The sequence below is a fragment of the Thamnophis sirtalis genome, unplaced genomic scaffold (genome assembly GCF_051295495.1).
Source record: "Thamnophis sirtalis isolate CommonGarterSnake01/CBP01778 unplaced genomic scaffold, rThaSir2_p1.2 scaffold_1, whole genome shotgun sequence".
Classification (NCBI taxonomy): Eukaryota; Metazoa; Chordata; class Lepidosauria; order Squamata; family Natricidae; genus Thamnophis; species Thamnophis sirtalis.
This window is the reverse complement of record NW_028261381.1, coordinates 146,382,321-146,403,935: the sequence shown is the minus strand read 5'-3', so window position 1 is coordinate 146,403,935 and position 21,615 is coordinate 146,382,321. Positions and strand designations below refer to the sequence as shown.

Here is a 21,615-nt window from a genome sequence, read left to right as displayed (position 1 = left end):
AGCACCAGAACTGAAAAATGTAGTAGATTGTAGTGCCCACAGTTTCTATACAATTAAAGGTTCCCCACCCAATTATTAATGTTTCAACTTTAAGCACCACTACTTAGGAGTTAGAGAGACAGCTGTGTACATTTCTTTCAGCAAGATGAAGAATTCTGTGGCATATTAAAGAAAATAAAAGTTTGGAAAATTACAGGGACACATCCAGAGAGTTTTCTTGGCATAATACACAAATCATTTGCCATGGCTGTGTTCTGAGAGATCACCTTAATGTTATTTTCCTAGTCTACTCTACACATCAGGATTTCCAAGGTGAATTCCATCCAATACTACACAGGACTGACCCCACTTAGTTTTCTAGATCAGACAATATTAGCCAGTGCTGGCTTCATGGGTCACAGTCTGTACTATACAGCTACAATAGCATGCTATTTATTACAGCCAACTCATGTATCCTAAGATCCATGGACAAAAGACATGTACAAATGACTGAGTTAGACTTTGTATTAACTAAAAGAATCATGGAATTCAGTCGTTGATTTTTACCATTTAGATTTCAGTACCTTGATACTTTCAAAACATTGGGGAGGAGGTTGGGTATTTTTTGCATGCCCAGAGAATTGATTACTTGGATTACTGCATTGTGAAATAGTATTTCGGAGGTAAAACTGATATATTAAAACTCATCTCGAAGGCCCGAGGTTAGTCCCCGGCCCTATTTAGGCAAGAGTTAAAACGTCTATCAGTGAGACTGACACTCGGGAGAAACCGCACTATAACCAGATTTGGCAAGTGCCGCTTCCCTCCCCTCGGAGGCGCGGGGGTTGGGAGGGCAGTTGCGGGAAAAGGCGTAGGCGCGCTTCTCATTGCGCATCCTCGGGCTCGCTCCTTCTTTCTGGGCTGCCGGCGCTTCGGTCTGCGGCAGGCGGGCGATCATGGCGCTGAGCAATTTCCTCTTCGCCCAGTGCATCTGCTACTTCCTCGCCTTCCTTTTCAGCTTCATCGTGGTGGTGCCGCTATCGGAGAACAGCAACGACTTCCACGGCCGCTGCCTGCTCTTCACCGAGGGCATGTGGCTCAACGCCAACCTGACGGCCGAGCGGCAGCGCTTCACGGTTCAGGAGTGGGGACCCGAGTCCGCCTGCCGGTTCAGCCTCTTCGCCGGCCTCCTCTCCCTTCTTCTCGCCGCAGTGCAGGCCTGGAGGACCCTCTTTTTCCTTTGCAAAGGCCACGAGGAGTAAGTCTTGCCTCCACCTGGCCCGGGAACCGAAGCGAAGGGGTTGTTGCTTGTTGAGAGGTCGGGGGAGGCGAAGAAGGGGACTGAAAAGAAAGGGGGGAAGATCTACTCTTGGGGCCACAGCAGATGCAATGCCTGGGGCTCCAAGGGACAAATAGGATTTTTCAAAAGTTGATTTCCCTGGGGTGGGGGATTTCGCTTGTTCTTCTGGCCGGCTTGGTTCCTACAACACACTGACCCAGAGATTAGCTACCCCTATTTACAGTTCTTCATTGTGTTATCTCACAACGAAGTTGGGGCTTATCAAATAAACTATGGTCAAATAAGCAATGACTAATCTGGGATGGGAAGATTCTATAATCTGGAGCTCTCGGACTGCAGTGGACACTACCTCCCATAATATTGAACAGCCCTGTCATTTAGAGTAGTGTTTGTGAGAGGTGTAATCCAGGCAACTGGGGTAGGCGTACCATTTTGGGACTTCGTAAATCCAGCCAACTACTGTATCTCTCTGCTGTCATTTACTGGCCTTCCAGATTTTCACAGCCAGCTATGGTAAATCCAATCTGGAGAGTATCCTGATGGAAAGGGTAGCCTATACTCATTGTTTAATTGTTGTGCAACTGTAAAACTTGACCAAGTTCCTTGATTAATGGGATTTACTTTGAATTGTGGCTGCATAAGATGACCACATAATATAACAGGCAAGGTCAACCAAACAGATGGATAAAACATCTGAAAGCTATTTAAATATACATTTTAAATGTCCAAATGAATGCATAAATACAGATTTCTCTTAATCGAGACCGGGAATTGTATTGCTAAGTAACATAGTCATAAAGCATGATGTCATGTAGCCACACCAACTTATAATGGCAGTGGTAGCAGTCCCAGTTGCCATTGTTGGGTGAATCCCATGTGGTTTACAGTGTCCCTCGGTCATATGATTGCCTTTTGCAGCCTCCTGATGGCTTTCCCAATGCCTTTGCTTGTCAGATGCTGGCAGTGATGTTCACAAATGACTACAGGACATTGTGACTGTTGCAATTGTAAACCAGTTATCAATTACCTGAATCATAATCATGATTGTCGGGATGCTGAGATAGCACAGCTATGATAAACAGTCATACATTGGCCTTTTTCAGCATCACCTTAACGTCAAACCTCAATTGCCGATTGTTCCATAGAGATTACCTGCAAAACCAGTAATAGAATACTTACCTACCAAGAAGCTAAACAAATCAAAAGCATTTGCATGACTAAAGATAAGTGATTCATTCTAGTTAGACCTTTCGTCCCCCAGTTGGGTACCTATGGATGTATTAGATCAGGAATGTCAAACTCGTGTTGTCCCAGCATTGTTACATGACATATCATGACTTTTCCCCCTTCGCTAAACTGGGTATGGGTGTGGCCAGTGCATGACACATCCAGCCCGTGGGCCATGAGTATGACAGCCCTGTATTAGATGTATGAGATGCTGAAAAAAATAATTAAAAAAATCTGCTAAAAAAAAAGATGTATGAGATGCTGGAAATTGTAGTACAATAGATCTGGAGATACAAGATTTTGGTTAATACTTTCCTAAATTTTCCTAAAAGTTTCCATTGTACTGAATTCATCCCATCATATTCTTTGTTACTCTACTGCTATAAAAGTCAATCAGACCATTTAGAAAATTTATGTTGGCATTGTCTATTCAATGGAAAAGTAGGCGTGATTCCAGGCAGCTCGTCAATGTGCTTTGTGCATAGTTCATTATTGTAATTTTATGTGACAGCTATTGAAGACCTACATCATTGCAAACATTTTTTCTCCATTCGGTCTAGCTTTTTTCTTACCATCAATGAGCTGCTTTAACTCCATGTTCCATAATGGTACGGCTATTTACTCTCCTGAATTTTCTAGTTCTGAGGATGTATATACAGTATGTATTTCATATACTTCTTTTTACCATACTTTCAGACCATTACTTTGCAGTTTTGAAATCACCTATGAGTCTTGTCTTTACACATCCTTTCCATTCCAAGTAGAAAGCATTTTTTACATATAGAAAAAAATCTCACATCTCAGGCATGAAAGTTTCATCAGATATAAAGATTGTGTTAAGGTGCACTATGGAATTTTTCAAACCTTGTGAAGAATAAGAAAGAAATGAATATTTTTTAAAGAGGAGATGTGATTTGGAGATTTTATTTTCTTAAAATTAGCATCCAGATTAACCCAAAGCAGAATGATAAGCAGAAACCAAAAGAGACAATATGTACTATTTTAGTGTGGGCTAAACAGACATGTTCAGCTAAGCAACCCAAGCCACATTTGTAGAACAAATACTATTTTGATCTCTGTGGAGATGTGTTTCTATATCATTTGCTGATATTATACTACAAAGTTATTTAGGACTGCTTTATTATGACTTGATCAAAGAAAGGGGAGAGGAAGTTTTTGGTTTAGCAGATTTCATAAACATAAAATAAAATATCAGAATATAAAAAATATCATAGGATCTGCTGCACCTGAGGATCAGAAGCATTCTGGATGCTGCAGTGATTCATTTCAGTTCCAAAATGTCTGCAACTCATTAAAGCAGCTGCATTTTTCTATGTATCCCTGTGATGCATATTTTGTGCATGTTTATCCATTCTAAAACAGCAAAATTCTGCAGCTAGGATTACTTTTTTCAATTGTTACAGACCATTCTGCATTTAAAATGGTCTACTGTAATTTACGGCTGAGCTTGTCGATCAGAAAGGTTGACGGTTTGGCGGTTTGAATCCCTAGCGCCATGTAAAGGAGTGAGCCTCCGTTACTTGTCCCAGCTTCTGCCAACCTAGCAGTTCGAAAGTACGTAAAAATGCAAGTAGAAAAATAGGGACCACCTTGGTGGAAAAGTAACAGCATTCTATGTGTCTTCAGCATTTAGTTATGCCGGCCACATGATCATGGAGACGTCTTCAGACAGCGCTGGCTCTTCAGCTTTGAAACGGAGATGAATCCTGACCCCCTAGAGTCAGGAATGACTAGCACATATGTGCGAGGGGAACCTTACATAACTGACTACAAGGACTTTCATAAAATCCTCTTTAGACTTTAAGACACCATTCTCAAATCAAATCTGAAGCTCAGCAAGCCTAGAAATAATATTCAGGCCTTCTCCGTATAATGCATTATAATACATTATAGCAGCAATGAATATAGTTTTCAAAATCTTCGAAATTTAACATCAGAACACCATTTGAGATAAGCTGCAGCCAATCAGAGAGGTCTATGCAGGGTTTCTACTCATGAGAAGTTCTGCTTTTCAGTTCTATGAGGAGAAGATTAAAAGGACTCCTTTTCTTTTCAGAATCGGAAGGGGGACTCTACATATCCCAAAGATGTTTCCTTTAAGGATTTAGGATTCCCCTCTCCCATGTGGAGGAATCCCCTCGTGATGTGTTCATGAGTAAATCACTTCAGACAGCTCCATATCCTCTGTGGAGGTGTTTTTTGGAGATACATATCTATTATGATAGTACTATGAGCTCCATATTACATTCAGGAGATTATGTGTGGCATTTCATTTAAACGGTTTAGCACCAGGACTTACATTAAAAGCCAGTTGTCATCATATGAACATATTCAGGTTTTTAAACCGATTTCAGAAGCTCTCTGACTGTATTGAGTAGAGTAATGCAGGTGATGAGAAACATTAAGTTTTTTTGTTATTGCATTCAGGCAGTAATGTTTGCAAGATAATATTTATAGTTACTTTTGAGTACCAAACTCTTCTATTTGCTCATATCATGTTTTCCCGAAAATTTTTTCACTCCCAAAATAAGCACTTGGCCTTATTTTGGGAAGGTTTTATTATTTTTGAGGTACATGAGGCAGTGAGCATGGTCATCTCATGGCTAATGCTGTGTTGCAATATTTTCGGAGAGGATTTATTTTCAGGGAAACAGGGTACTTTTTAAAGTTTTTCTTTCTGCTAGTCATTGAAATTGTTCCTTATGGCTTGCCAAATGATTAGAACTATCTGGATACAACATTTCATGTATGTACCTGTAATTGTTAACCTTTTTCCATGAGATAATAATTAAAAAATTTTGGATTTGGATTTGGATTTTATTAATATTTGTAGGCCGCCCTTTTCCCTGAGGGGACTCAGGGCGGCTCACATAAAATCGGGGAGGGGGAATACAGACATAAATGTCATCTTCTACCTACTGTGACCAGAAATAGCAATGATCATGTGGGGTTCTAGAGTCAATCCATGCTGGTGGTTACATAGATCAATCTTAAATAGATTGTCTTCATTATTATAGGGATAGGGACGAAATCCCATCTCAAAAGTCTCAGACAGGAAGGACTGAAAGGAAAACCTGACTCTGATTTGTCAATCTAGATAGGAGGAGAGGCCATAAGAGCTTGAGAAAATCAAAGTCTGAAGAATTGATTGGGATCAGGGGGAAAAAAAAACTTCAGGTGGACATTCAAGAGAGAATGTGAAAAACTCAATATTGTTTTTGTTTGTGGTATTCTATCCTGAGGAGAGAGATATCTTGTGTCTGACTATTGCCAAGTTAGAAAAATGGCTCAAGCCAGAGAAGGTTTGTAGAAATCAGAAGGAAGTAGACCTGTAGGGAAATGTGAGCCTAGATGTGGAGTACATTCCTTTCCTTTGATTCCAGCATTGCATGTAATTGCATGATAAGAGCCGAGGTGGCGCAGTGGTTAAATGCAGCACTGCAGGCTACTTCAGCTGACTGCAGTTCAGCAGTTCGGCTGTTCAAATCTCACTGGCTCAGGGTTGACTCAGCCTTCCATCCTTCCGAGGTGGGTAAAATGAGGACCCGGATTGTTGGGGGCAATATGCTGACTCTGTAAACCGCTTAGAGAGGGCTGAAAGCCCTATGAAGCGGTATATAAGTCTAACTGCTATTGCTATGTAATTCAAGAGTTATTGTTTGTGTTACTGATTAAATATTTTTCTTTTTCTTCTCCCCAATCTTCAATTTTCATTGCAGCTCTTTCTTTTATGCATTCCTGAATCTTCTGATTAGCTCCTTCGTGGTTTTTGTCATCTTTATTGCCAGCACTATTGTGACTGTTGGATTTAACATGTGGTGTGATGCTATTACTGAAAAAGGAAGCATGCCAAATAGGTGAGTATTGAACATGATACATTGGTATGGAGAAATGGGAAATAGCACATATATGTAGATAGCAAAACAAGGAAAACAAGTAAGGAGCTTTATAATTTGGAGATTTATTAAAGCAAGAACAGTTACATAAGAGATTTCAACATTTTGTCATTGTGTTCTTAGGGTCCAGGGTTTCTATTACGTAGAAAAGGGTTACACAATTCTTTTTCAGTTGGTGCTATACTTAAAAATAAATTATTTGTCTTCCATGATTCATCAAGTATGGTGGAACCAAAGCTGAGCAGAGCTACTGCATGTAGCTAAAATACTAGAGTACCTATATCCAGCTAAAATGTAGAATTTACTACTTATATTTTATTATTGTGTGCCCTTTTGTTAGCTTTTAGAAAAAATGGTATAAATGATGATAGTATATAAATAAGTGATTGATTTATAATTCAATATAATTTTCAGAAGTTGGAGTTCAGTATGCACCACAGTATAGCCAAATGCCATTGAAAAAATTGGAGATGGACTAGGGTTACGCAAAATTTTGAAGGGCTGCTTTGTTTTTAATGATACTTAGTGCAGATTATGGTTTAGAATAGAATAGAGTAGAATAGAATAACAGAGTTGGAAGAAACCTTGGAGGTCTTCTATCCAACCCCTGCTTACGCAGGAAACCATACACCACTTCAGACAAGTGGTTATCCAATCTCTTCTTAAAAACTTCCAGTGATGGAGCACCCACAACTTCTGGAGGCAGGTTGTTCCACTGATTCATTGTTCTAACTATCAGGAGAATTTTTCCTTAGTTCTAAGCTGCTTCTCTTCTTGATTAGTTTCCACCCATTGCTTCTTGTCCTACCCTCAGGTGTTTAGGAGAATAGCTGGACTCCCTCTTCTTTGTGGCAGTGCCTGAGATATTGGAACACTGCTGTCATTTCTCCCCTAGTCCTTCTTTTAATTAAACTAGACATACCCAGTTGCTGCAACCGTTCTTCATATGTTTTAGCCTCCGGTCCCCTAGCTATCTTTATTGCTCTTCTCTGCTTTCTAGTGTCTCAACATCTTTTTTTACATGATGGTGACCAAAACATGATGCAGTATTCCAAGTGTGGCCTTACCAAGGCATTATAAAATGGTATTAACACTTCACGTGATCTTGATTCTATGCCTCTGTTTATGCAGCCTAGAACTGTGTTTGAAGCTGCTTTGCCATGCAACATAGCTCTTTGGTTCTGAAAAGCAAAAGAACTGCTTTGCATTGCTTCAGGACTCTCCACTCCAACAACTAAAGGAGGATACCCATGTATTCACAGGGTTCACTTCCAGTGTGCTATAGAGAGTAATTTGATATAGTGAGTCTTATGTTTGTGACACATCATGGAGAATAGCATCATCCCTATTGAAATACTACACTGAATGGCTGCCTGGCACAAGCCTAATATGCATAAGAGTCATTTGCTTGAGATGGGCAGTTACAGAAATCAAATAACAAATAATAAATAAATAAATAAATACATAATAAATAAATAATAAATAAATACATACATAATAAATAAATAATAAATAAACAATAAGAGGATTTGATAACTGTATAAATAAAAATACCTCTGCATATCTTTCTGGAAAATCTTGGAGCGTGAAATCATTGTACTCCAGAATGATAAAAGTTTTTCTTGCCATATTTAGAACATTGCAAATTATATGTAGCTGAGATCCACTAGTTTCTTCTGATATCTTAAAATGAATTTAAGAACATGGGAGATGAATATGGCATTATGGTGAACAAAAATATTCACTGGTACTGCATTGAGTTAAGCTAAACATATTCAGTTGTTCACATGATTGAATTGGCCCCAGGGAATTTCTACTGAATTCAGATTTGTGTAAATTTCCATACTGCACAATAAATATATTCATATTAAATAAATGTTCTCCATCACTATGGGGTTAATTTGAAAATGAGTATAAAGGATTAAATGAGTTGTGTGATTTAACAGAAATCTTGCAAATAATAAGTACGGTATGTAGTGAGATTTTATGTCATATAATGATTAAAGCACTGATTTTACATTTTGCCTTGCCATATGTTGTATATGCCATCAGTGAGTGTTTTATTTAGGACTGCCATGATTATTTGAATATTTGATTAAAATATTTTCTTGGGTTTTAAAAAAAAATCTAACCAGATAATTAAATATTTAGATAAGCCTCCAAGGTGATTGACACTATTAGAAAGATAAGAAAGAGAGAAGATGATTTCGAGAATCTCAAACCCTATGATTTGCCAAGTAAAAATCCAAGATACTTATAAAAAATGAAAACAGAAAACAATCTATATGCAGACTTTATTTTTGATTGAATTTTGCAAGGAATATTGGAAATAAAACATGCAAATATTATCTTCTTCTGAAGATCAGCAGCTTCGTTTCAGTGTGGTTGAAAGTCCTTGGCATGATGCCAAAGAGGGCACTTTCATAGGGGTGGGATGATTGGAGAGATATTATTCAAAGGACTTGTGTATAGATCTTAAATTTAGAATCTGGAGGCCTTTTTTTGTTGATGCGATACATACTGTATAAACATGATATACTTATGTACTTGGAAACAAGGCTTGTGTGGCTTTTAAATTGTACAGTACTTAGAAATCCTAGGCCCTTACAGATATCAGCTATGGAGATTATTGGAGGGTAGAGGTAAAGCTTCTGTATGGTATAGTATATGGCCAATGAAATAGAATGTATATTGACATGGAAGGGTCAAAATCTGCAACATGGATAATGACCCCAACCCTGTCCTCCTGCACTTCCTCCAATAGATACCCATGCACAGACCAATGATAAATATCCTGTCATTGATGGGCTATCATGAACCAGCATCCCTGCAATGCCAAAACAGTAGAGAGAAAATAGTAGCTGCAGCTGATAGGACTATTGAAATTTATTTCTGACATAGCATGACATCATTTGTCTAATTGTTGTCTATACTAACTTGTAGCAATTTCCAAAGTCCCAGATTCAGGCTGTTTTTCACCCTGAGATTTTTCTGTGCAAATCATTTTGTCATTGAGGCTTGACCTCTCATTACAGTTGTACACAATCTCTTAAGTAAATGCTTCAATTGCAAGACTGCAATAGATCCTGTGCACTGAAAATGCAATATGTGGATTCTGGAAATATCTTATTATTTTATTGATTTAACAATACCTAATTATAATTAGTAGATTACCAATTTTTGCAATATTAGCAACCCTTGATTTGGTGGTCTTTTAATTTTGCCATTGCTGACAATTATCTGCAAACTTTTATTTGAATTTATTTGCTCAGTTTATTTATTGTAATTATACAATATTATATACTTATTCTTTGCTGAATTTTTCCTAGAGGAACATTCATCTGAAGAAGAACTTTAAAAGGAATCTTTCAGGTTTACAGCAAAGTTTCATCTAGTCACTAGATGAAACTGTTCGACTCTGGCATAATCTTTGCAGATGACCACACTAGAAATTTTGCACAGAAACAGGGAATTAACAAAACAGAAAGTTCTGCTGAACAAGGTTTTCCTTCCATGGTTTATATGCAGTGATGGACTGCTGTGCAATTGAGTCTTCAGAAAAAATCCCATAATATGAGTCTTTTGCAACAGCTTAACTGGCTGTGTGACCCCTTTTTAAAGGACATACAAGGAGAAGTCCTGGCAAAGTGAGAATGTAGTTTGAGATGACACCAATTCAGCTGAAACCTACATCAGCTTGTCTCATTTTATAATCTTCAGGAAAATGGCCAGAATGGGAACAGTTGACAAAATGTTGGCAAAGACATTGACATGTTGACCTTTTTTCTCTATTATTTCTTGACTGCAATAACACTACAATTAGTTGTGACTGGTTCATTGAAACACTTGAAAGAGATTGTAATACGAACGTTTATCTGTGTTTCAAAGACAGCCACAAGATTGTGTGATAATAAGACATATCATCAGTTGTCATGTACTCTGTGAATGTGGTATGTGTGTTTGAGAGAGAAGCCGTGTGCGTGAGAGTGATTTAGCAAGTTAGTGATATAGAGAATGGATTCTATGAAAGATAATTTATAACTGAGTTACTTTTCCTTCCCTTCTCTTTCATCCAAAATGCCTTCTCCTTTTAGTTGTGAAGAATTACAAGATATAGATCTTGAACTGAATTTAGAAAACTCATCATTCTATGACCAGTTTGCCATCACACAGGTAAGTTAAGCCTCTTTGTTCACAGAACTTTAGAAAGACTTCAAATGTCACGAAATGTCTTCTTATCTAATGCTATCTAGAATCAGTTCAAAAATGTCACACTCAACATTGTTTCACTCTGCACTGGATGACTAGCACTGTATTTCATCCGAAACAACATTTCTGTCTGTAATAATAGATCTGACATGGTTCATTCACATAAACTAGTTGATCTTGAGCATATCCAAAGATGAATTAAGATGGAAAAAATGGTGGAAGCCAAATTCTGGGAGAAATGGTTGGACATTATGCAGAAGAGAAAACTAAGGGACAGATGTTATTACCACCTGTCAACTTTGGAAGATGGAACACATTAGAGCTTTATTACTTTGGAGAAGATAATTGGAACCAGAGGATAGAAATTGTAAGGAAGCTAATTTTGGCTAAATACGGAGAGAAGCTTCCTAACAATGAGCAATTGAACAGTGGAACTTGGAAGATGACGGCCTCTACTTCATTAGCTATATTGAAGAAAAAGCTGTGTAGATATCCAACAGCTGTAGTTGCAGACTCTATGTTAAACACAGAATTGGAATTGATAATCTCTAATTAGTTTTCCAGCTCTGTGATTCTGTGAATGCTGTAGTCATGAAATTATGGAAATGCATATTTTAGCCTACCCTAAGATGATAGCATAGTTATTTTTATTTGGAAACTGCATACCTAGACATAAATACAGCAAGAATAAATCTTCAAGAAAAATGAAAATGAGATTCTATTTATTTGCACTCCTGGTCTATTCTATTACATGGAATACTGTTATATGTGTATTGGTTCTTAGATGACATTCTTGAGATTCCTAGGAAAGGTAAGATTGTGATGGACTAGACTAAGAAATATAAAGGCTGAATATGTGATGCCAACCTGGATTGGATTCCTTTTAGTAATATAAGACATGTGCAGCTGTACTCTGAGATGTTATATAAAGTGGGTTATTCAGAAAGTTGAAATAGAACTTGATGGCTACATACAGTAATTTTCAGATGTTTCATCAACTGTATTCAAGCATAATATAGAGAATATTACCATGTCCTGGTAATATCCTATGAGCTTCACTATTGCTCTTCATCAGTTGACTGCATCATTTAAAATGTATATATCAATTTTCTATAGTTGTAGTTGAACTGCAAGCATAATAAAAATGCATGGGTATTGTTTGGATATTTTAAAAGCTTTGCTTTCAATATAACAAATATCTATAAATACCTCTTTGAACATTTACTGAAAAAATCATTCTCATACATTTTTGAGATCTTGGGTTAGGAAAATACACTTACTGAAATGGTCTTTTAAAGATGTTACAGAATTTAAAAAATATTACATTAATGTTGTTTGTTTGAATTAAGTCTAACATATTGTATCAACTCAGACATTAGTTTTGACAAATTGTAGTCTATGGCTACTGTGAATAGAGAAAATATTCAACATTAACTATTATTAAGCTGAATGTTCTTGGGGAAAATGTACTGAAATGCACATTGTATTAGATTCACTTTTCTCCATATGGTGGTCTATATATATATATTGTGAAACTGCAATTCCAATAATTTAGGGATTGTAGGAGTTAACAGTTTTAGAGGGTATGATTTTTGGAAAGGTATACATTTATATATTTAAAGTATTCTCACTATCTCTTTCTCTTTTTTGTTTCTAGTTTGGCCTCTGGGCTGCCTGGCTGACTTGGTTAGGAATTACAATATTGGCCTTTTTGAAGGTTTATCATAATTATCGGCAGGAGGACCTCTTGGATAGCCTGATTCATGAGAAGGAATTTTTGTTGGGACGATCTTCATCACGAACTTCTTTTCAGGAAGAAAAAAGTGGCATAATCTAATATCTAATAAGCCTCACTGCATAGCAGATTGTAGGTTGTGTATTATGGGTCTTAGCTGGAGGTAAAGATAGAAATTGAATTGGCATGCCTAGAAAACCTTTAAGGGGAAAAAATGGAATCTGGAATTTAGCATTCTGTTAAATAGATATTGTCCATAGAATATCCCTGTTAAAATATAACTATAGCTCTCACAGTTACCTGAATCACAATTTATGATTCCTTTAATTGTTCAGCGCTTTGTGATTTTCAACTATGTGTGCAACTTCTTTCTATTGAATAACCTGTGATATCACATTAATTTCTCAGGATTAATTTAGGAAAACCAATTCACACGGACAAAACATGATATGAAGCTGCAAGTAGACATGTCATATATGCTTGAACTAAATTTTGGACTGCCACTGTGTGGATTTGTTTACTTACCTAAAAATGCCATTTCTGTGAGTTTTTTTAGATGTTTGAAGACATAATTTTGATCCATCTGCTTAACTGAACTCCACGTCCTATCAGAAATGATGTTCTGCATGATATGAGCAATCCACATTGATATCTAACCATGTATTTATCCAAATGATGTGACTTTTCCTCTCAAAGTAGGGTGGAAATGGAATGATTGGGTATTTATTAAATATAATGTCAAAAGGGGGGATTTAATGTTTCCATGATATAGATAAAATCCATGGAATAGATAAATCCATGGAAACTTACACACTCATGTTAAGTATATACCTCAGTAGGAGTTGGCCATATAGCTTGGACAAAATTATTTGTGGCCACTGGTGCTTTCTCTCTCTCTCTCTCCATAATTTCAATGAATAAGCCTTAGATGTTGTCTTTTGGCTTCTATGACAAAATCAGAAAAACAAGATAAATGAACACTTATTTTTTTAATACAGCTATGTGCCAAACCATATATATCTGATGCATGTGGAGCGGGTGTGGGGAGCTTTTGCTGATGTAGTCTGAAACCACAATTTATATGATTTAGCTTCCATCAATTGACACCACAATTATGTGAACAATAGCAATTGTGGTTCAGTATTGAAAGTATGGCACTTAATGATTTTAGCCCATTAAGTATGGCATTTAATGATATTAGTGTTCCAATTGTGCATTGGAACACTGAAACTATTCAAGCATACTATTAGCTGCTTATCATGTGACTCAACAGTTCTAGTCTACAGATAATATTATCTTGATTATTTAAGGATAAACTGAAAATATTTCAGAATCAGCATCTAAAAATGTGGTGCTGCAGATTTGCCAGTTAATTTGTTACACTTATTTGTTTACACTTATTTATTATTTAATGCAACATTTCCAATGCTTCTGGATCTGCAGCAGCAATTGTCTGTGCGAAATTGCAAATTTGAATTTTACTTTTTTTTAGTTTCAAGTTTCATTTTGAAAAGTTGACAAACAATGGCCTGCTGATACATGTTCTTATATTATTATAATGAGGTAGACGACTTGCTGTAAGGAATAATCCTAGTATATTCTCCAGCTCTCCTCAAGGAATTGCAGACTGCACTCTTGCTTAACTTTAACTTTGAGGTTGGCACGTGAAAGATATTATTATTGCTTAGTAAAATACAGTGACAATATATATAGGATATTTGACAACATCTCTTGTAAGCAATTAATATATCTTGCTTGCTTCTTCATATATGGAACTAGCATTTATGCTATAAAATGTTAATTATATATTCCACTGTACTAGCGTTCATTTTTGATGTTGCTATCTTAAATCTCTGTGTGTAATATACAGTATGGAATGCAACTACCCAAATCTATAAAATAAGCATTTAAATTGCTGGGCAGTTGCTTCCTGGTTGAATTAGAAGAATTTATTTTAATTAAACTACTGTGGTGGCAATCGAGAGCATCCGCTTTTCAGAAATTGATGGAACTAATATAGATCTTTTTCCACACCATTTTCAAAACTTGTACAGGCATAAAAGTGTTCGTGTTAGTGTTATATTTTGCAGTATAAACCCTGACTGAGTTATCTTTCTAATATAATTTGAAAAGTAAATTGTGCCCCTGAAAGGGATCCTATGGTAGCAAAATTTACATGGAATTTAAAAGCAGGAAGCTAAGAAAATAATACTATAACTTGAAGTGAATTATAATTTTACATAAAAGTTAGGTGCAATTCTTACCTTTGTTCCAAGAGGAAAAACAATTTAGTCTGCATTATCGATGGATACAGCTATTTTTTTACAAATAAGAATCAATTTGTGGAGTAATTCATCAGATTATTCTGGTATGTCTTTGAAGTTACTTATTTGATAACCTGAATGTCAGTCCCAAAGGTATTTATTTTACAAAACCAAACATTGTCAATGGAGCTCTCTTCCAAGGAATTATAAGTAGGGTTTTAACTACTTAGTTCCAAAACTTTAATGAGAGTAAGAATAAAATAAACCTGCATTTTTCCCTACACCTTTAATAAATGTAGTCTTACACAGTGATGCTTTCATTATTTACTAGCTGATAACCTGGCATTGCCCAGGTATTTATTTATAGAGGGGAAATGTCCCGATGAAATGTAATTTCTAATGTTGGATTTTCCCCCTTACCAGAGGGAGCCCCCTTGTGGAGTACTGTAAAGCCATTACCATGACAACTCCACTATGCTATGCATTAGAAGCCATTTTACAGCAGTACGGTAGAAGCCATTTTAAGGCACAACAGGCTGTATTTTATCAGAATACACACACCAAGGGGTGTCTTACCCCCAAAGTATTTTTTTCCTGAGAGTAAGTCATCTGTTCACCAACTTTTGTTGAAATTGCTCGAAGCATTCCAGAGTTATGCTGGAACATGCACACATACAGCCATATGTATATAGCTTGGCTTCTTACAGCTTTAGAGTTTGCCCCAACAAATTAGAGACATTTAATGATGAATTAATATATTTGTTGCTTTTGTGTAATTGAGTGGTGGGATAATTTGTTTGATCTTCATGAGAATGGACATATATATCTGGAGATACATATCTACATGATTGCAGCTGTATTGGATTGAGATGCTTCCCTTTTTATAGCGTTGCAGAGGTGACATTTCTTTAAAAATGAAATTGTTTTCTGAATCAATTGTTGATGTTCATTATATCTATAATGTTGGTATTAAATGCCTTGATTTTACTGCTTCCTATGCCTTCTGATTATTAGGTTTGCAAGTTTGGTAATCTAGGATTATAAACTCTTGTTACTTTTTTAAAAGTTTTACAACTTTTTAAAATCTTCTACAGAATCCTAAATAACAGTTTTGCGGTATATTTTATTATTATTATTCTGTTTTACTGCACTTCGCTATTCCAGTTACATTTTGACTCTGAGGGATTTACAATCCTACTGCATAGTTGAAGGTTGGATTCTTATCCTTACAGTATAGTTGTTTTCCAAATGTCTTTTGAAAAAATAGATTGGATGCTGCTCCCTGAATACATTTTCTGTTTCCCCTAAAACAAAATCTCTCTGGATAATAAGCCCAATCGAGCTTTTGGGCACATGCACTAAAATAAGCCCTTCCCCCAAAATAAGCCCTCCCTAAAAATATTGCAACGCAGCAGCAGCCATGAGGTGACCACACTCACTGCCTCCTACACCTCAAAAGTAATAAGACCACCCCAAAAATAAGGCCAAGTCCTTATTTCGGGGATCAAAAGAAAATAAGACCTTCTCTTATTTTCAGGGAAACATGGTATGTTGTGAATAATCTTTTATTATTTAATAAGAGCCGAGGTGGCGCAGTGGTTAGGGTGCAGTACTGCAGCCACTTCAGCTGACTGCTAGTTCTGCAGCTCGGCTGTTCAACCGGCTCAGGGTTGACTTAGCCTTCCATCCTTCTGGGTAAAATGAGGACCCAGATTGTGGGGGCAATATGCCGACTCTGTAAACAGCTTAGAGAGGGCTGAAAGCCATATGAAGCAGTATATAAGTCTAACTGCTATTGCTATTGCTATTGCTAATTTGAGAATTTAAAACAATGCCAGTGATCTCCATATGAAACAGTACAATCAATTATAATGAAACAATGCATGTGGTCAACCACACCTTCACTGCTATCCTACAAATGTTTTGGTTAAACTGAAGATGGATTTTTGAAACAGAAACCCCCTCATTAAAACAGAAAAATTAGATCTGAGCACCAATCATTAATCACTGAAATTGCCAGACTGATCTAATATTCTACTGCCTTGTCAGAATTTGAAATTATTCCAAATTTTAACACCCATCTAGGTATAAGGTCAGGACAGAATAAAAAATATAACCAAACATTGCATAAGCGAAACTTCAACTGGTCTATTTGCGTCCTCAACTTTGAATTCTGAGTTTCTAGACACATTAAAATCAGGTCAACAGATGAAATTCAAAATAAAATAAATTGAAATTGAAAATATATCTTTTGCATTTACTTTATACTGTATGAAAGTGCATATACATCTGGATGACTTTGTGTTTTGGAGTTTGTTAATTCAGACATGAATAACATGCAAATATTAGAATAATTTGATATTTTAACAATACTGATGGTGGCTATTTCTTTCAGAACTGAGCAGGGTGTCTTTTTTTTAAATTACGTGCAGCAAATTCTATATTGCAGGGCTTCATAATTATCAAGGAAAACTGAAATTTAAAGGCCCATTACTTTTCTCATGTAACCTTCTTATGCTGGCTTTGGGGGGATTTAGGTGACCTAAACAGCACTGTAGTGTTGTATACTCTTCTTGCTATTGTTTAATCAATGTGTTTTATAACGACTGTTTTTGCTGCCCTTTATAGAGCATACTGCGCTTCTGATACAGTGCCATGCATAAATAAATGGTTCTAAAATTTAGTGTATTTTGGCATGCTATTTCAGAAGAATTGAATAAGCATGTTTATAAATCAAATTATATTTTTTCTCAAGATAGGTTTTTTTCTCATCTTTAGAACGAATCATAATTGGATTGTATTTATCAATTTTTAAGGCTGCTGCTGATGAGTTTGATATCTACCACTCTTTTAATATACTACTTTTCTAAGCTGTGGTGCAAAATAACACAACAACAACATACAACCCATCTCATTGGCTGTTGTGTTACATTTCTAATTTCCTACTTTGGCATAAAAATACTTCCATTAATATTTCCCCTTTCCTAGTTTGGTTTCTAAATCACCAAAATTATACTATTTTATGTGGTGTGGAAGGAGTGAATATGTATAAGATTTTAAATTATAACATTTTAAATCATGTTTGATGCTTAGCCCTTGTCCCTTTATTTTGGAGTAGTATCACAGTGCTCATCAAAGATCTTTTAATGAAAATAAGGACAATTCATGATCAGAATCAACCTGATAACAGTCCAGTTTGACTGTATGAAAAATAACATTAATTAAAATGAACTCAGCACTGTTGGATTAATTGCTTAAATGTAATCAAGGAGCATCTGTCAAAATAAAAATGATGTTAGCCTATATAACAAATTAAATAGATTTTAATTATTATGTTTATGAAAACTGTCTTTTATACATGTAGGCACTGTGTATATACATAAACAAAGAAAGTGTCTTAGAAGCAATGCTTTTCCTTGATTTTTTTTAAATTTTATTTTAAATTTTATTTATAGGAGCTTTTAGAAGGGAAATTAGCCATGACAAAAAAATAAATAAAGGGGATACAAGATGTAATAGCCTAACTACCCCCTCTTTCCTTTTTAATGGCTTCAAATTCTTCCAATTTCATTCATTTAGAAAGATGTGACAAACGGGATCAGCCATTCCAGAGCTATTTTCAGAGTTTTTACTATCCCCATAGTAAACTATGTACCATGTAGCATCATCATCATTGGGGGATCGAGAGAAAAGTAGATAAAGATAAAACTTGGCAATGGCTTACAACTAGAACCTTAAAAAGTTAATTAGCATTAAATTTTAATTAGCATTAAAAATTAAAAAGTGAATACTGAGATAATGTAATAAAAACATGAACAGAATACTGGCAGGAAAAATTATTACATGATCAACTTCTACAACAGATCGTGGGGAAAATGGATAAAGATAAAACCTTGCAATTGTTTAAAACGGGACCATTAGAAAAGAAACTGAATGCTTGTTTGCATTAGTTTTTGAAGAGCAAGTCATTCAAAGTAAGGCATCAGACCAGGATTGAAAAAAATAATGATTCAGAAATGCAGATTCTGCAAAGAAGCAGAAAAAGAAGATCCCACCAACTGGTCATAAGTAATAGTAATAATACAGTTGCCAAAATGATTCACTGGAGCATCTTTTAAAATGGTCATAAACCAGGAATGTAAAATTGTTAGAAACATATAGTTGAAAAAGTAGTAAAAAAATAAAAAAATTTCAAAAGTACCTGAAGGCCAGATGGAAACCAAACAAGGAGAGATTCAACCTGGAAATAAGGATAAATTTTCTGACAGAACAATCAACCAATGGAACAGAAGTTGCCTTCAGAAGCTGTGGTGGGACCTTCTTCACTGGAAGCTTTCAAGAAGAGACTGGACTGCCACCTGTCAAAAATGGCATAGGGTCTGCTGGGTGGGGGGGGGGTTGGACTAGATGACCTACAACCGTAATGGCGAACCTATGGCATGCATGACCAAAGTGGCAGATGAAGCCATGTCATCCAGCACGCATGGCCTTGCCTGTTTGTCTTCTGGGTTTCTGGCAATGATGCACATGGAATGATCAGCTATCCTTCACACATGTGGCAGTGCCAAAAACAGACATGCACATGCACGCCAGCCAGCTGATTGTCAGGTGTGCATGCACGCCAGAACCCGGAAGTTTAGCTTTTCCAGAGGGCGGCCCAAATGAGTGCGCACACACAGGCGTGATGTTTCCATGTGACTTTTTGACACTCGGTGCCGAAATGGTTCGCCATCACTGATTTCCAAGGTACCTTCCAACTCTGTTAATTTGTATCTATCTGCGACACTCCAGACTTAACAAGTGTTGACAAGAAAAACAAAAAAAATTGGATAGTGGAGTAGAGTAGAAGAGAAAGATCTGGAGAAAATTACAAAATACAAAGACCTGCAAATAGAACGATTGTGACAAAAGAAAACAAAATATACCAATAGGCATCAGCTGCACTGTTTGAACACCACCAGCATTAACCAAATCACCGTCAGGCAATTGCAACCGAGAACAGCTTACCTCCCGCAATGATACCTTTAGTATCATTAAATAACATTTGCCTATACAAGATCCTCGGGAAGGATTTGATAAGTGGACAAAAATGCCAAATCCAGATTAAACATCTGGTTGTCTGGTTTATTATTATTAACCTTAATTATGAAGGGTTTGGGAGCTAATTTGGACCCTTTCAGCTGGAAATTACACGTAAAATAAAGTGAGTGATAAATTCTACAGGTAACTGTTAGAGTTTCCACATTTGCTTACCCATGTATGATATCAGGTTGAAGAAGGTAGCATTAAAATAACAACTGGGTTCTATAGTTTTCTTTTATAGTTTTCCTTGGATTTGCCTCATATCCTAGGGGAGAAAGATCACTGCTTTGGTACTTTTCTTAGAATGGATTGTACCATCTGGTTGGATGGATCTCTGTTGCTTTAGCATGGACAAAGTTGATATGAGCGCCTTTATGATTTAGTATAATCAAGCTATGTCTAGATACTTTCAACAGATCCGTACTTCATGTTAAAATTCCAAAGACTATGTTAGCTCACTGCATTTGATTAATAAAGTATTTCTGATAGACCCTCCTCTATGTGAAGTTCCTGGATGTGGAAAAAATTTCAGTGTTAAAATCCAGCCTGAGTAGCCAAATAACCCCTGTACAGTATGGAAAATCTGAACCTCTGAAGACCTGAAAGGCACTCTCGCATTATCTTCAGAAAGATTGCTAAAATTTTCCTATTTTATAACATAGTGAGCTCCACTTGATTATTGATTACAGCCAATCACCAGAATTATATCATTTATTTTAAGTAGCAATGTCTGTTATGCCACTTTTGTTTCGTTATTTCTTTGCATACAGAATCACACAATTGGGGCCGTTAACAAATGCAGTAAATATAAATAAATAAAAAAATATTTTGAGTTACGTTTCATAACAATAAACAGACTTCCCTTTTGATGTGGAAAAACATTGGATTATATTTTTATTGTAATCTAACACAAAAAGTATTTTTCACTGTATTAAATTTCAGAATACTTAGTACGCTCATGATAAGATATACATAGTATACCATTCTTATAAAAAATGGTTCAATGATTGTTTTAGAGTTTGTAAATATACGATTACGCTTTATAAATATTTCTATCAGTTTAAATGTTTAGATTTTCCATATTTTGACTTCTGACTACCCATAATAAAAATAATAAAATGGATAAAATGTATTATATGCCCTAATGGTTTGTAAGTGTGAAAACCTGTCATAAGTCACTCCCCCCCCAGTGCCACTGTAATTTCAAATGGTCACTAAACAAAAGGTGGTAAGTTGAGGACTACCTGCATAGCATCTCATATACAGCATTTGGTTGTCAGAAAACATGAAAAAATTGAGCTGTTTTTAGACATTCCTTGTCTGAAGAAAGAGTTGCTAATTCTAAGGAAAAATGTTTTATTATATTCACCTTTCCATGTTTATGTTCCTACATTATTCTGTAGATGATGTCCAACATTTGTTTCCCCATTAAGAGTCACAAAGAAGCTATTGGTGTGTTGTCTAGTTTGAGAATTCTTATTTTTAAAGAAATTGACCAGCAATACTTTGCTATTTTGTTTTAATGCCTACACATCACCAAGATTATTCTCAGTATGTTAATTATCTTAAAACAATGGGTTCTAATTGCTACCAAGATGGCTGATAGATGATAATTGTAGTCTGAAAACAAACTTTTATTCTACCACATGACAACGCTTTGTCCTGTTTAGTTTTCCTAAAAGCATTTTCCCCTCACTCCAGAGTTCTTCAGATGTTAATCTAAAATAAGCCAGCTGTTGCTTCTAGCCTTGTGGTCCTATTGCCTCAAAAACCAAGTCCAAAATTTCAAAGCAATACGTCTGATCAAAAGAATGATTGTAACAAGGTGGGAGTGAAATTCTTCCAGGACTTTGAAATCTTGTTTCCTGCTGTTGTAGTATAGACTTGCGGCTAACAGCATCA

General features: G+C 36.1%; 2 protein-coding genes across 2 annotated transcripts in view; one reads left to right on the top strand and one right to left on the bottom strand.

The window, feature by feature from the left end:
* Nucleotides 1–878: 878 nt before the first annotated feature.
* On the top strand, nucleotides 879–16,867 carry TMEM179 (transmembrane protein 179). Its single transcript, XM_014056345.2, has 4 exons — nucleotides 879–1,237; nucleotides 6,247–6,384; nucleotides 10,518–10,596; nucleotides 12,290–16,867. The coding sequence occupies exons 1-4, from the start codon at nucleotides 936–938 to the stop codon at nucleotides 12,467–12,469; spliced, it is 699 nt and encodes a 232-aa protein (XP_013911820.2). The 5' UTR covers nucleotides 879–935; the 3' UTR covers nucleotides 12,470–16,867.
* Nucleotides 16,868–20,406: 3,539 nt separating this feature from the next.
* Nucleotides 20,407–21,615, bottom strand: part of LOC148049767 (uncharacterized) — a 34,743-nt gene continuing 33,534 nt past the window's right edge. The window contains exon 5 of the mRNA XM_087728185.1: nucleotides 20,407–21,615. This exon is cut by the window's right edge and continues 57 nt beyond it. Within this exon, the coding sequence (XP_087584311.1) occupies nucleotides 21,470–21,615 (146 nt within the window). The 3' untranslated portion in view covers nucleotides 20,407–21,469.